The following is a 17,023-nucleotide window of genomic DNA, read 5'->3' on the forward strand; positions in this document are numbered from 1 at the left end:
ACTAAAACATTCTGGTTTTAGGATTTTACATTCATCTTGTTCCCTAGACTCACATACTCTTTACACAACACCAGTATTATTTAGTAGTGTACCAAGTTTTTGTCACTTGCATACCAAATGCAAGCCCAGTTGATTGTCATTCTTGTAGATGCAGAGATGTCCCCATCTCTACTGCTCTTTAGCTTCAGCTGTTAATGTTTGCTGGCAGATGACGGACTACACTAACTGTGGCATGTATTGTACACATGTGTCTGTAGGTGTTTTTCATGTCATCAACATTAGGAAAATCACCTTGCTGCACAAAAATAATTTAAACATTTTACTTGTTTCAATTACAGTGTTTAAGTAAATAAATGATGGCGGATTAACAAAACAAACAACAGTTATGGGGTGGGGTCCTACTGCAGTGATTTGATCTTTATTTAAAAATAACAAAAGAATGATATCAACGTTATACTCTGCCACAGTAACTGTAAATGTGACAACTGCAACATAAGCATGAATGATGATGTGCTAATTGTTTTAAGTGTTAATAAAAATTTGGTTTAAAAAATATTGTAAGCACAACTAAACAACTCACATAATCTGTTTGGAATTTAACAAATTAGCCTGTTGGAACAAGAAATTTTGTGAGGCTAATATAATAGCTGTGAATGTAGCTGAGAAGTGACGCACATACATTAGCAACACTGTTAGAAGAAGTCACGAGTAATTTTACGCTTTTGTAATATATACTGATTTTCTCCAGATATTGTCTTTTTTTGAGAAAACACAGGTCACGGTCTAGTAACAGCCCAGAAAATATGTGTAATACAAATGCAGAAGAAGTACAAGACCTCTCGCAATAATGCATAAAACGTGGGTTTATATGATCTCACCGGGAAGAATATTCCACTGTAAATGATAGAATAGTAGGTTTGGCCTGTGACTAAAATTATACAGATTGAAATGACACATTTAATGTTTTACTCGTGGTGGCTTGTAAAAAGCATGAAATATTTTTGCACACACATTTGGCACGCATTAATTCTGCAGGGGTGGTTCAAGGCTAAGCTGCTGTGCGAACACAAAACTTACCAGGGCCTTTCTCCAGGAAGATGACCTTAGACTCTGGGAAAAAGTTGGCGCCAGTGATGACCATCTCTTCTCCCCCGCTGACCAGACAGCTGGTCAGGCTGGATTTCTCCACCTGGGGTAGTTCCTGAGCTGACCGCTGGGCTGGAAGTGGGATAGAAAGGGTTGGGGAGATAATGACTATTTGTTGAGCTGTATTATAAATGACCTTATGTTATATAGGTAAGGTATAACATAAAGATAGAACAGACTGTAGATTTAAAACCTCTCTGAAAGCCTACGTATAAAAGATAGAATTATGTATTATATATTTTTGTGGGTCTTTGTAGCTTTATAGATAACCAGGCTAGAAGGGAATAGAAAAAAACTGAACACATTTACATTTTTTACAGTTATCAAACATTCTTATCTAAAGTGACTTTCAATGAGAGCAAACAGCAGATTAAATCTTAAATTGCTGCAAGCTTGCTAATAAACAAGTGTGTGTGTGGGAAGGTTTGTGTGTTTCTATCTTTGTATCTTTCCTGTTCTGGCTTTCTGAATGAATATTTTTGTGTGTGTAATGCTCAGTTTAGGAAGCAGACACTCACAACACTCCACAGGAATGGAGGCAGCCTGCAGCGACAGCACCTTCCCATTGGGTTGAGGGATGTGCACTCTGAACACCACGCGGACCCGTGTGTTCTTTCTTCCGATATCCGTCTCCCCCTTCCGCAGCTCAATGTCTGAGTTCCGCAACTTAAGTATGCCAGCACAGTCAATACTGCAGGGTAATGGGAAAATAGTTGGCCCAATACAGCACCACCGGGATGGCAAGCATCTAAGACATATTTAAGTAGTAAAGGCCTAGGAGTGATAAAAACCAACCACAAGCCCAGCAGGGGATTGGCAACAAGAAGCCGGGTTGTAATTGCTCAAACTGTTGAAATTAAAAATGCCTGTGAATATGATTTATTACAAGTGTAAATGAGAAAATCCCTTCCTATTAATTCCAATGTAAATGAAACCAGATCTTATATAAATTAATCATTCTGCTGTTATAGGGATCCTAAATTTATTAATAAAATTAGGTTCTCTGCTCCATGGGAAACACTCAAATTTTCCTTCTGCCCCCAACCCTCCCGTTGGTTTAAATTAAGAAAATCTATAAAATCCCCTTTGGAAAATATTACAACTATGTATAATCATAAAAGAGGTTATTTTTCATTGGACATGACTTCCTTCATGGTGGTAAACTCATAACTAAGTAATGCAACCCTAAAGTGGTTTTGACATTTACCTGGCTGACATGTTGTTTTCAGGGAGGAGAGGAATTTCGAGAACTTTGGTGCTTGAGACCAAAATTTCTTGGCTGGCTGTGGCTACGGTTTTCCCGGTGATCCGGTGCACCTGGTAGAAGGCGTGCGGCCTCAAGTAACGGTCATCTGCTGTTCCAATGAACATCTGCAGGTTGATGGGCTTCTCATTGTAGCCAATTAGCTGACACAGACAGAGACAGAAACACAGAACAAAAACAGATGTTAGTCCTTGGGTTCCAGATGAGAGGTGCTAACAAAAGAATACTCTTCATTTCCACTGCCTTAAGAAACAACCTTTTCTGGAATTAATCTTATTGACAGGTCCAGGATGTTGTGATATTTCTGGCAGAGCCACTGGAGATTTGTCTGACACTTTGGCCTCCCACCAGTCTGATACTGATGTTTTCAACTAATTGACTTCTAATTTTTTCCCTCTACATGCCCACTCATCATTGACAAGTAAACCTCATGTACTCAGCAGTTTCAAGAAAAAAAAAAAGGAAGTTGTATTTCTACAGTAGTGACCACATTAATAATTAATGGTGTACAAATTACCATAACTGCCAAGATGCTAAATCAAACGAGTTTTAAGAAAAAAACGTATAACCAAAAAATCCAATCTGTGTGATACAGGTTGAGATTTCGAAAAAAAGGTTAATACAAATCAATGGCTTTTTTAATGTAGTGATTCATTAAAAACTGGTGAGGAGCAATGCTCTTTGGCTGTTCTTTGAGAGCTAGAGCTCTGGTTTGAACTCAAACAGGTGAGATGTCTGATGAAGTAAAAATGTTGTAGGTTGGGTAGAGACAAGGGAAAGATGGAAAGGAGAGCAAAACCTTTCCTGCTCATAAGGACAGAAAAAAATACACAGACTGCACAATCCCACTACTGTTGTAATGTTGTACTTGGCAGACTCTGTGACGGCAGGATGGCACCCCCCTTTATACGCACTCACACCATACTGCCTCACAAGTCCACACCTCCAGCTCAGATGGAGGGCAGCCCATTGAGGTTAACAGAAAAGAACAAGGCCTTTCATTGCTGTTTCACCCCAGGAACTGCCAAGCCTCAACCCCACCACAGCTGGCTGTTGACCCCTTCCTCCCTGCAGGTTTGCGTCATACACCGCTGTGTCAATGCCTGGTACAGAGTGTTTGGTGCATTGACAGAGAGAAAGTGGGTGTAGCTTGGGATCTGTCGTGTGCTCTTCCAAAAGTAGCTAAAATAAAATCGGTCACCATCAAGAACCTGAAAACAAATGTGCCTGAAAACAACAGAGAGGAGGCACTGCTGCAGAATTGTCTCTGTGTTTTAAAACTACATTAGTTCAAAGAAGTATTTCCAGCATTCTTAAAAGGTAAACTGGATCCAGTGGTGAGATCTATGTTATGGGAATTGCTGTCATTAGATGCATCTTCATCTCTTTTGCTGTTAATTGCTGCTTCTGAGATTTTCCCCTTTGTGAAAGAAGTCAAGGTATGGCAGTACCTACATTAAAGCAGTGGAAAAACTGAGAAACCCCGAGTGGCAGATACGAGTTGTGCAGGCAGACTGCTTGAGGTCTTAATTTTCATTCATTTTTGTGAGCTAAATAAATAAGCTTTTATCTAGAAGGCATCAATAAAAGGCGGTTTGTTCTTAAAAACAGCCCAACGCTGTTTGTAGCTACTAAACAAAATTAGACCGGTTATTATACATTTCTCTATAATTTGCAGTGTCTCAAGCTGAAACCACACCTTGCTGCAAAGCATTATGGCATGCATCAAGTGCAATGACAGAAAGGGATAAAGTGGCCAAATATATATTTGGTTAAAAATGTGTTAAAAGTATTGTTTTACGTTACGCAGAATTTAAGGTTTGCTGATGGGTACCAAAGAAATAAGTGGCTGCATTTCAAACTGTGGCTTTCAAAAAAACACATACAAACAAAAAAACCCGACAAAAACAGAATTTCCCCTAGGCTTAGCCTGAGTTTTCAGAGCAAAAGCTCCCCGCCCATTGGTATGTTGACACTTCTCCACCACATCCTGCAAATTTGTTTCATTAATGCTCAGTGATGGATTACTTCAGCTGAATGACTAAACAAAAAAGTGATTCACGTTGCTGTTAGGTGTGTGTTTTGCTAGTTCTTAAAGGGTAGACTGTGATGCAATAAATAAAATATAATCTTTGTGGCACTATTGACACGGTTGATGACCACAGAGATTAGCTTCCTCCCTTAAAAAATTATTAATTCAAAGAGAGACCTTACATTTTTGCAATCAAATTTCATCATTGAAACTGACAGATACAGTGTCTGTGAAGGTTCTCAGTCATCCAGGTCATCGTAGTCTAAGGAGCTTGGAAAGAAAAGCGTCTGGACTTCTTTAAGTTGCTTGAAGACGTTTCAGATACAGTCTTTTCTTTCTCACCATTATCCATGTCAATCTGAATTCAACACAGAACATCTGGCACAAGAGATGTATTCGGAAGGAAGCTACACCAAGGGCCAACATGAGGCCCCACCAGTAATGGGTTCATCTTTAAAAACCACATTAGATCTTAAAAGCCACATTGAAGAACAAACCTTCCAAGTAACGAGCTAACAGGTAATTATGCCCACCAGCTTGAATGGATCCACGGCTATAAATGACACCATTTTTCTGGAGTCATGAAATGTAGAGTCACAGGAATCAACAGTCTGTGGGCTTTGTTGCTTGTTTTTATGATCATGCCTGCACAGTGTGGAAGTGATCATAGACAGTGCTTGCACATGTGTATGTGTCTTTGGGCGTGTGTGTGTGTGTGTGTGTGTGTGTGTGTGTGTGTGTGTGTGTGTGTGTGTGTGTGTGTGTGTGTGTGTGTGTGTGTGTGTGTGTGTGTGTGTGTGTGTCTATAAATCAAGACATGTTTATTTGTAGCACCATGTGTGTTCCAGACAGGGTAAAAAGAGTTAAAAGTGTCTGGAAAAATGCATCTGTGAGAGGACAGACAAACAGGAAAAAATTGAAAACCACAAAAGGCACAGAAAATCTTCTTTCTTTTTTTTTTTTTAAAGTACGGTACGGTATGTGGTATGTTTTGTTTTTTGTTTTTTTTTACTATTAGTGACAATAGTACCTTTGTTGAGGGTAAACATGTTTAACATTCTGTTAAATAAAGTAGAAACCTAGTTTTTCTGCAACCATGAAACAGAAGGTCTCCTATTCTCCTTCCATTCATTTAACCCCTTCATCTTGGCCTTTTTCACTCTCTTTGTGTACACATGAGGGATTCTATGTGGACCAGGAGTGTTGACAAATATACACTTAGCAGGTCATGAGTTGTTTTCAAAATCAAATAATCAACTGGCAAAACCTGATTAGAGAGCCAGAAAGAAAAGGCTCACTTCAGCAGTCCCAGTTAATCAACCCCGCAGATGAAACAGAAACACACTACAACACGTGCCAAGCTAGTCTCTGTCATAGTTAGTAAACCACAATTGCTTTTAGTTTGGCGTTTCCTTCACTTGGTTTACTTTGATTAATTTAGATAAGTGAAAAAACAGCAGCTTCACAAAACTGATCTACACGTATAAGCCCACAGAACAAGTACAGCACACAAGTAGTGGAAGCTGCACAAAGAAAAACCACGTCACTGCATTTTTTTAACACCTTATTACCCTTTCAAATCACTGCATTTGTCTGTGAAGCACTACAACGAGGATCAGAAAAAGTAATCTAACTAGACTTCAGGTGACCTTTTTACACATTCAGTTCAGAAACTGGATAAAGCATCACCTGCTAACAACAGGACATGTAAACAAGTGCACATGCCATGGCTGCGATTGTGCCATGGTCTTGGCACAAGACTGCCGACTCCTCTTCTCGATAGTGGATGCACACGACACATACCCTTGACTTGTTTCACATTCCTGAGTGCCCCATCCTCCACCCCGTATATCTATGGCTGAGTGTGAAATACCACAGGAGGGTGGTCTCTACACTTTTAACTCCTCAGCTTTCTGCCTGTTCACTGAGACCTGCTGGTCAGTCAGCAAGTAACTCAGGCCTGATAGAGATCAGTTCTTATATTAAACCAAACTGACATTAAAACCCGTCACATGACCCCAGGCCAGTGTTCACTGGAGCATGTAACTAACTTCTGATTTCTATCTTCTGACCATGGATCGAGTTTGGGATGAACTCCCTCCCCTAAAATAAAACTCCGGGATACAGTTACATACTCAGCTCATACTAAATAAAGTACCACTTATTTTTGGCCTTCATCTGTTCCAGTGATCCAGTAATAAGGCTAGAAGCTGAGGGGAAAAAAAAAAATCATTGTATGCATATAGAAACATGGCAGATTAAAGGGAAAAAACTTCACCTGACGGGATACGACTGGATCTGGTGACTCTAATGTCATGGAGGTGCACTTTGCTCACATAGTTTGAATCTACTTGTGCCACCAGAGGAAAAGATTACCTGAAATAAGAAATTCGGAGTAATTAACTTTATCTATGAAACTTTTTTTTATCCTGATGGGAGTGGTCTCTTCTGTGCTGTCAATCATGCACAGAGTGTTACTGAATGGTTTCACGAGTTTAAAATTCTGGAAATCATGTGCCAGGACCATTTGCAGTGATCACACACCAATCCAGCTGATTACCTAAAGGCAGGCTAGGAAGGTCCCAGCGTGTTTGTAGTCCGCAGGTGCTACACAGAGCCTTGCAATCCTTGTTCTATGTGTTGTAGCTGTGTATTGTCACCAGAGGGCAGCTTCAAAATTACATGGGTCAATGTGGCTTGTGCTTATTTTGCTCTTCTTTTGGTTCGTAGTGTATTCCTCTGTCGTTCCCTTTCCTGTTGAGCCCAACTTTTCAAACAAATCAGCTTTCTACATATGCATAGCACAATTTTTGCATAGCTAAAGACAAATGGACACCAATAATGTAGTGATCCTTACCCACAATAAGTGTCACTGCAAATACAAAGTTTTCCTGAGTAAAGTTTTTCAACCTGGTGGGAGTGGTTCCTTATTCAGGATGACATTACCAACCATCTACAGGACTGATAAAAAGTAGCAATGGGCTTAACTCTGAATCCTGAACATAGTGAGTGACTTTGTCGTGACAAACTGTAAAAACAAACACAATACCAGCACTCACTGACAAGTTTCGTCACAGGTCAAGACTAAGGTGTCGGTAATCAGCACAATTTGCTAAAAACAATAGCGACAATATATGTAGAGAAAAGGTCCAAACTTTAATCAACAATGGTTATGGCAGATTTTGAAAAGCCGAGTTAGATAGCACTGGTTTTTGGGGTCAACGCCTAGGTGCACTTAAGCAGTTCTGATGTTCCAAAACTCCACTAAAGACACATTATATTTTATTTTATTCTACTGTTGATACATAAATAGGCACATTTTTCTGAAAAAACCCCCCAAAAAAACACACAAACAAAAAAAAACAAAAACAGTAAAGCTCCTGTTAAGAGCTGTTCTTGTTCAGGAGGTCTGATAATGGAACATCAGGGAACAGCACCTGCTCTCAAAAGAAAAACACGGGCTCTCTTCACACATAGTGCTTCATCTACACCCTGGCATTCATTACATGTCTTTTACTTGTTTTGTCCTCTTCCTTTTTTTTTTTCCCTTCACTCTCTTCAAACCCAACATCTTCTTTCATCTCTTCCTTTTACGTTTGTCACCCTCTTCTCTCTGTCCTCTTATTCCTCTACTTCTGATCTAGCTCACTGCCGTAACTCGACACTGTCTAACAGCTAGTGCCTGAGTCTGCTAAGTTGTTTCGCTGTGTTGCTCCATTGTTACCATGGTGAGACTCTGTGTGTATGCAGGAGTGTGTGTGTGTGCGTGTTAAGAGTGAGCAGCTACGTGGACTCCACGTCGATGCAAACTATAGCCCTAGAGCGTATGCCGGTTGGTGTATGTGTGTCAGACAATGTGTGAATTTAAGTGTACTGACTCTGGTGTAAACTGCGATTCTTGCAAAGTTTGGTCGTGTGTGAGTGTATGTCTGTGCGTGTCTGTGTGTAACAGCCTGACCAGCATGTGTGTGCAACAGATGTAAAAATGGGAGAAATGGTGGTCAAGGTCACCAGAGGACCCGTTTTTACTGGCAGTGGTTTCCCTAGTGTGACATGGTGGTACCATGGCTTGGGATCTATGCACACGCGTGCGCACACACATACACACAGACACACACAGATCAGCTCACCCAGGCTTGCTGTTTGCCCAGCACACTAGGGAGGGCAGCAAGAGCCAGGGGGCCGGTTGACTGTTTGTTTAAACAAGGTCAATACATGCGCACACTCATGCGCGTTCACACTGTCACACACAGAGAGCGTTTACTGTATACTGCATGAGGGCTGTATATGGCCTTGCTAAGCTGGTCCAAGCGCAGTTCTTCTTATTCCCTATTCTAACCTCCCCCCCTTTTACTCTTCGTTATGCACATGCACACACCTCTCTCCTCCTGCTCTCAGCAACTGTTTTCTTGCTGTGCTTTAAGCCTGATTACAACAAATGAGAGCCAAGCTTCTGACATGTTTACATCAAATACAACCCTGGGGCAAAACAACACTAGCTCCAGCCAATTCACATAGTGCAACCCGCATGGCTCTGCATTATTGTTTGTGTGTCTCTTCACTGTACCCCAGTCTATTCAGAATGAAAGGGAAACGCATGTCAAGACATAGCAGCACCTTAACATTAAAAAAAAAAAAAAAAAACACCAACAAAATTACAAAAATACATGAAAGAAACTGAGGCTGATAAAATAAGAGAAGGGGTTAGAGACACCGTAGAGACAGACAGTAATGGGGTTATGGACATGCGTTCAAGCACTAGGATCAAAATCATTTAATGCATCCAAGCTGGTAGAAATATAAGGTCGTCTCAAACAACTTCTGTCGTATTCTGTTTCAAATGTTTGTCCCCAGACACCATAGCTTAATTTAGATTTATGAACTATAGTAACAGATTGAAGGTGGACATAATATATTTTGATATTGATATTTTTCCATGCATGTCATAAAAATACAGGATAGTCCCATTGTGTTTATGCACATTTTTTTTTTTTTGGGGGATTGATTGTTTCTTCACTTGCTCCACATCTGTTGTGTCTGCCTCCATCTATCTGTAGCCTAGTCAGTAATAACAGAGGGGTCTTTATATTTGTGTGGGTGTTGTAGCACTCAAATAAGCTGGTTAAATACGCACAAGGATACCTCAGCCTTCAGCCAGCCAGAGAGGCTTTGGACTTATATGTCTCCTAGCAACAGGTGTACTGATTAAGGTCTGCAGCTAGCCCCAGAGGAATGACTAAAACAGCCAGTCACAGATGTAGCCACATCCTACAATGAAAAGTTATATTAAGACAGTCAGATGGTCACTATTGCATCTTGTTGAGAGCCCTTTCGGGACATCTTTTTAATACAACATTGCTACTTCAGTTCAGAACCATATTAGTCAAAATAATATCAATAATAATATAAAGCTTAATTATTTTTGAAGGGTTGGCTCTGTTCTAGGACCTCTATGCTGTTCCATATGTGGAACAGTCTAAGACAGGACCTCCCATTAGAATACAGAATGACAACAAATGCAATATTCATAAGTCAGACAAAACATTAAATGGAAGAACATGGGGTGGAGGTGAGTCATGGAGTGACTTTCATGGGAAGCTGCAGGCTGGAGCAGCTCAAATACTAACAGAAGAGAATAGGTAATATGAACTGATGGAGATCAGTTGCTACTACCTTAGATTTTGGGATTGTGGGCAGAGTGTGATTTTGTGGCCTAATAGACTAATTGGTTTTACCAACATGGACAAATCTAATTTATGTGTGGACATCCCCATAAAAAGCCCATTCTATGCCAGAAAATTCCCAGATGTCTGAGGAATGCACGTTGAATTTAAGCTTATATCCTGTCTGCTAGGACAAAATGATTACATTTCCATTTTGTTGGAAACTAGATTGAGATAGTAGGATTTACCACATTCCTGCTTTATGGATTAAAACCTTGAATTGCTACTACAAAGCTATAGTTGGTCAACTATATAATTAGCCATAAGTATCAGTCTCTCCATAAGAATATTTAACATTCCTCAGATTCGATGGAGCTATAAATTATGCCAATTATAATAAATCAATGTAAAAACTCATTCTTTCTTTGTCTGGGTACCATGCATGAAGACAGGAAACCAAGGCTTCAAGACCCTTTTTCTCAAAGGATCAGTGATAACCAGCAGATCAAAACCATAACCCTAAATTTTACATATATTAACAAACCAAGATGGTGTCAAATTTGCAACCATTCATGGTCTCATGTTTTATTTAGTAAGCAAGAGTGAGATGAATTACATATGATGCTCCCTCACACTTAAGTGAGGCAACAGGGTCTCCCCAGTGGTTATTCTGACCCGTTTCTTCTGTGGTTATGCTTCTTAAGAGGTGCTACATCCTGTGTGTGGGGCTCAATACTCCAGGTTTGAAATAACTGACCTAAAACCACTTCTTATCTTGTCCATTCATTCATTCATTTCCAATGACTAAGTGACTAAATAGAAATACACTAACATATCACTTTAAAATAAAGTTGTTAAATAGGTTTACAAAAAGCATATTTCAAACTTGCAAACACAGCAGTCACACAAAAATAAACATGAGACTAGCCTTCATAATTCTGTTGGGACTCCTATCTAAAGATAAACAACCAACTATGTGAATAACTGGCAGAACACAAAAAAGCTGGTAGATGCCTACATGACATAACAGAGAGATTTGCAAGAGTGTGCCCCCTATGTACTGAAGGCTGTTCTCACACTAGATGCCTGGGTTTGATCCCACTGTTTTCTTCATTTTATCCACCCTCTTTCTCTCCCTCTCCATTCATACTAATCATTATACAATAAAGCCAATAACCCCAAAAGCCAAAAGAAATCAAAAAACATTACAACTGCTAAAAGAGAGGTCAGAAAAATAGGCCTTTCTCTCAGACATCTGTAAGTATATAGACCCAGAAGAACTGAAGACACTGATATAAGACCACACAAAGACAAAGACGGTATATGATAACCTACTCTGCTGCTCCTAATACTGCAACAGAGTAAGGCAAACATATTTAATCCTTTAAACTACACCAGCTCCACATTGTTTTTTGTGTTGACACAGCAGTTCTGTGGTGCGCTGATTTGTGCAACAGTGCAATCACAAAGGGAAGTCATTAACATGGCCAGATGGCAACTATGGCGTCACCTGATGACATCACACTACAAGACTGTGTGAGTCCTTTTACTCTTCCAAAGTGCAGATGATATATAATCTACAGAAAGTAGACAACTGTAGCGGTTTCATAGTATTTATCTTTGAAGAAGAGCTTGCACTGACTATATAGCAGGGAATGGTGACAAAAAGAAGACGGGTTTTTAATGTCTGCAGGATTTGAAATACATTAAAAAAAAAAAAAAAAAACACACACACAAACTCTATGTATAAATCTAAATCTATTCAAACTCTTCGGCAGAGAAGATGCAATCAAACATGGTGGACCCTGTGACATTCTGCCTTGAGGGAACAACTTCACACAAATAGTGCACCTGGGAAATATGCTATATACAAATGTTCTGATTCCTTGTGTTCAATACATACTGAATCTGTTGTATGGGATTTTCTCCAATAAGACTGCATGTTTCCTGTATTTGCCATCTATGCTTTTATTTAACTTATGTATGCCCTTATGTCCAGCATCTTATTGTGTATTCTCAAAACAATAACACAAAGCACAAAGTGTGTGTGTTTGTGGTTTTGGTTTTCGAAGTAAATGTGTTTCAATGACATGACAGTGTAAGAAATGACCTTTCAAATAAGGTGTTTTTTTGCACAGTAAATTCAAAGACGCTAAAGAGACTAAACAGTAGAGGAGTGCATGTTTGGTAAACAAAGACTGACTGTTAGACCTGCTAGACAATTGCTGATGCTTTCTGTCTTCATAGTAGTGCAAGACAATGGTTAATTGCTTGTCAAGTGTATTTAATATCTACACTGACATACGGGTTCTGTACGTGAAATGATTGTTAAAGAAGTGACTTGTTCAAAGTTCAATACAAGTAATGAATGTTGAGGCATGAAAACCTTTAACTTTAAAAAACTGCTAATGCACTACAAAAATTGAAGGAATATGTGTATTTGTTGAATAGAGATCTTTGTAAGGACTTCTGTAGTTTCATGTCACAATGAATGTATAATCAAACAGGTAAACCAACAAATGACTCGCTCGCACATTCTTCTCACTTGTACAATCGATTCACCCACACATTTTCTCTCTGTGCACGGAGCTCCACACCATTGCTGTTATCTGTGCCTTTCCCACACTGTCTCTGCTTACTCTCTCTGTGACAGTGCATTATTGTTTGTAAATCTGATCATGAAAGTGTGTTCTAGCAGAAACACATTTGATTTTCATTTTCATCACTGGCAGTGGCAGCTTACTGCTACTGAATACAAACAGTAACGGCATGCTGAGAAAGATTTAGCAGCAATCTGTGAAGATCAAAGAATTATTCTGAAGGAGATTTATTGTATGGCAATTTATCAAGAACTGAACAAAGATGATTTATAAACTTTGCTCATCTAAATAAGGCACACTAGGGGAAATAAATTTCATTTCTCTTGTGACTTATCATCTGTGCTTACTTCTTGACTTTAACTGTTCTTTGGTTTCTAATCTGGGTCAAGACTTAGCTCAACATAAACTAATAACACAATCAACTAAAATAAATAAAATTTAAAATAAATAAAATTACAAAGCAAATGTTTGGAGTCCATAAACTTGAGTCTGTTGCTTTTATACAATATTAAAACCACCTGTATTGACTGTGAGGGTAAGTACAAACCAGTTTCCTGCTGGGTTTGGAAATGACTTTTAAATTGCCTTCTCTGACCTAAGATATATATATTCTCTAGTCACTAACTACTACAAAACAAGTACTGTAAGTTATCAATTCCCTTTAGGAATGAGAAATGAGGGCAAGCGTGGCAAATACTTGGTTGAAAAAATTTGATAGCTAAATTATGCATCGTCACATATGGCTGTACTGAATCTCAGTCTAACTGAGGTAGAAATGGTTAATGATTGGCCTGAAGGGAGCCTGCATGAGTGAATGTATAAGGACATAGACTGTTTCTAAAGCAACAAATGGCAGTGTCTGCATGCCCTTGTTTTGTGAAGTGTATTTTTGTTTGGGCACACTGCTTATTTAGTACCACAGTCCAAAAACAAAAAATGATGTACGTGGCACTGTAGCACAAGCTGGTAAAGGCAATCCCATTGGGATGACTGGACTGCCAACCAATCTATCAGTCTGAACTCAGTCATTGTTAGGTTACGCAACAATGATTATGGGCAAGCATTAGACCCTTTATTAATCACATACAAAGAAAGCTTGTCACTGGGACCTTAAAATATTAATGCGAATCTTCCTCTCTCTCTGAGTAAAAAGCACACCATAGCTCTGTGCTGGCTCACCGACTCTCTCACAGGTGCTATCAAATGACAGACCAGCTGACCAGGCTACAGTGACAGCTCTTGTCTGCCTGCTTGTCTTCCTGCTTCAACAAACTGATTGACAGTCTTCTCGTGGGAGAGTCAGTGTGATAATCTACTCATCCAAACATCTAAACTGACACCCTGAATCCAGTATTCGTTCCCTACAACCAGCAGATGTTTGAGGTGCAAGCTTGAACACTTACTTTTTTTATAGTCAAATAACATACAATGATTCTTAGTACATCATAGGCAGGTGCTGAGATCATTGTGAAAGCAATGAATGATCCCATTTTAACTAAGCCACTGATGTGTCAGGTTTATATCATTAGATGGTATTTGAATTTTAAGCCAGAGTGTTCATCTTTGTGCAAGCTATGTGGAAAAAACATATTTCAATAATCAGCAGAGGAAAATTCCTACCAACTGCTGAATTTAGAAAGTTGGGTTCAGCCTTTTTTTCCATTTCATGTTTATTTTCAATCATGAAGGCTCCAAGAGTTGACATCTAGACTGTGGTTGGTACAATGGGAACTTGATAATGTAAAGTATAAGGTTAGGAATGCATGGCAAGCATTGTGTTAACAATAAATCAGTTCTGAGCTACGGAAATTTAATCCTCAGTATGGCAAAGGCACCATTTCTTGTATTTTGCTCAGCTTATGCTCTGTAAAAGTCATTTTGGCTTTTTTTGCCACAAGATTTCCGTACAAGAAAAAAAAAAAAAAAAAAAAAAAAAAAAAAAAAACAATCAACACACACACCACTAAGCTTGTTAGTAGTAAATATCTTTATAACCTTTCTTAAAGTTGAGTAGCAGGAAGAGTTACCTTTACAACTGGATGGCCACCGGATGCTGCTTTGACGGCTCCTCGGCTGCCTTCAGTCTCATAGTGTGCTCTGTGGTGGGCTTTGGGTTGTACCTCTATCTTCAGTTCATACTGGCCAAACTGGCTCGGCAGTGGCCAATCTAGAGGAGGCAGTGAGGAGGTCCTGAGGAGGGAAGGGAATACCACAAGCATGCACATGCACACCCACACAGAGAGACAGAGACATGAAAGCTTTGGTAAGAGTTGTATTGTTCAAAATATCCAAAAGCTTAAGTCTTAAGAGGGCACAATCTTATTATGTTATTTAAATGTAGATAAATCATTTTAATAGTCATAAAAGGTCAAGCAGCACAATCTAAAGCTAATGACTGATGACAGCAATCTGTCTTAAAGATGTCTTTAGACATTCAAAGGCTGAAAAAGTGGTAATCCCCTTTTATGGGCTGAAATGGTGCAACAGGTACAAAATGGGGGTATAAAATGCAGTGTGCTTAGCCCCATCAGACAGTGAATCACTGGAATACCCACATGTATGAATCCTGTTCTTAAACGTAACACTTGTTATAGGTCAAGTTAAGAGTTAAAACGGTGAATCATTTCCTAAGAGGGACTTTTTTTGTCTGACTCTTTATTCGTTTACTGTGTGGGTCAGTGAATAGGTGGTAGGACAAGAGTGTGTGTCAGACAGTGCATATTAATCTGTGTGTGGGTCTGTGTGCATACTGTAGAACTATATATGTTATGTGCTGCACACTACATGGGCTAGTATTGTGTGTGCTTTTCCTCTGGGCCTCTTTTTGTTATCTGTGTAGGCCAAAATCATATTTGAACAGCTGCACTCGAAAACAAAACACTCAATGGCCTTCTCCACAGAGAAACTAGGTCTCTCCACTTGAGTGCATTAGAGCAGTTTATCCCCAAAACATTTTGTAAACACTGTGAGCCATTAATATCAACAAAGCCATGGCCTATTCATTAATTTTATTTTATTTGTCTATTACTGCACGTATTGTTTTTGATTATGATTTATTTCAATATTTTTAAGAACATTAAATAAAAATAATGACTTGAGAGTAGAGTGCCACGTTCCCAAACACATTTTGACATATGGACAATATAATGAAAGAAAAAACTGCTTTCGAAGTCCAATTATAGGTGAAGAACACTGTATTAGATCTGTCTAATAAAGAACATAAATTATCAGTTTTAATTCACTGACATTAGTGATTAGTTTGATTAGTTTACGTACATTCTTTTGTTTTTTATAAGCGTTGTTTGTTTTTTTAAACCCAATCGTTTTTGTCCTGAATTGGTGCAAGTCACATTTCAATCCATTGCCACACCTTGAACTGTTTGTGTGTCATGTTATTTTTTCTTTCAGTAGTACAACACACGTATTCAGATGCATGTGAATACATGCAGCTGGGCATTAAAGGACTGAATCAGTTACGGTCTCAGTACTTTAGACAGCTACAGGCGTGATTAAGTTTTATATATGATCTGTGCCTGAGTACTCACCACTGTAAGCTCTTTCTGCAGTGCCCCATTTTAGAATTTTTTGTCTGCTACTAACATGGTGCAGCCTTCGAGCATCAAAATTTACTCTAAACTGTATGACAGAATTTTGAGAGCCCAAATAATTTTAGAGGAAAGTTTGTAAAGTTTTAGCCAGTATGGCCGACTCACTTTTCCATTTTCAGATGCCTCTCACGAGCAGTCTGATCAGACTGAATTAAGGACATGTGAGTCAGGCTTTCAGTGGAGCCGTTTCACTTCTTAAACTACCAAACAACATAAACCCACAAGGAAGCCTTATTTTTAGAGTAAAAAGGCAAGTCTCGGATATTATATAAATGTTTTTTTCCAGCTAACCGAAGCCTTTGATTTCACACCAACTGAGCTATGCTATACAGGGTCTCCTACCACTTTAAAATGTAACTTCTTACACAAAGATGTGCCAATCATATGTATGGTGCAATGTTGCACATGGAAACACTAACACTTTCAGCAATGCTTGATTTTGTTTACTTATTTTTCTTTCTTCTTCCTTCCTGTCTTACTATAGGTTATTTTGTCTTGGTGCTATCATAAATTAAAAAATAAATAAATAAATTGTAGCACCATGTCAATTTCAAAATCATCAGTTTGCCAATCTCAGTAGTTTAATTTTCAAACTAGAATTTGACTGAGAGCATGTAACAATACCAAAGCTCCCACACGGTGTAACAGAGGCATCCCAACCCTTATGTTTTCCTCCTAGTAGCCATGACATAACCACCGACGTAGTGTGG

At 39.0% G+C, this 17,023-nt stretch overlaps 1 protein-coding gene across 1 annotated transcript in view; it reads right to left on the minus strand.

The window, feature by feature from the left end:
* The window catches only part of nfatc3a (nuclear factor of activated T cells 3a), a 58,999-nt gene that overhangs the window by 20,488 nt on the left and 21,488 nt on the right, over window positions 1–17,023 (minus strand). The window contains exons 3-6 of the mRNA XM_031732781.2: window positions 14,733–14,895; window positions 2,354–2,553; window positions 1,665–1,837; window positions 1,078–1,218 (exon numbers count right to left, since the gene is read on the minus strand). Of these exons, the coding sequence (XP_031588641.1) occupies window positions 1,078–1,218; window positions 1,665–1,837; window positions 2,354–2,553; window positions 14,733–14,895 (677 nt within the window). The remainder of the gene's footprint in view (window positions 1–1,077; window positions 1,219–1,664; window positions 1,838–2,353; window positions 2,554–14,732; window positions 14,896–17,023) is intronic.

The sequence above is a fragment of the Oreochromis aureus genome, linkage group 1 (genome assembly GCF_013358895.1).
Source record: "Oreochromis aureus strain Israel breed Guangdong linkage group 1, ZZ_aureus, whole genome shotgun sequence".
Lineage (NCBI taxonomy): Eukaryota > Metazoa > Chordata > Actinopteri > Cichliformes > Cichlidae > Oreochromis > Oreochromis aureus.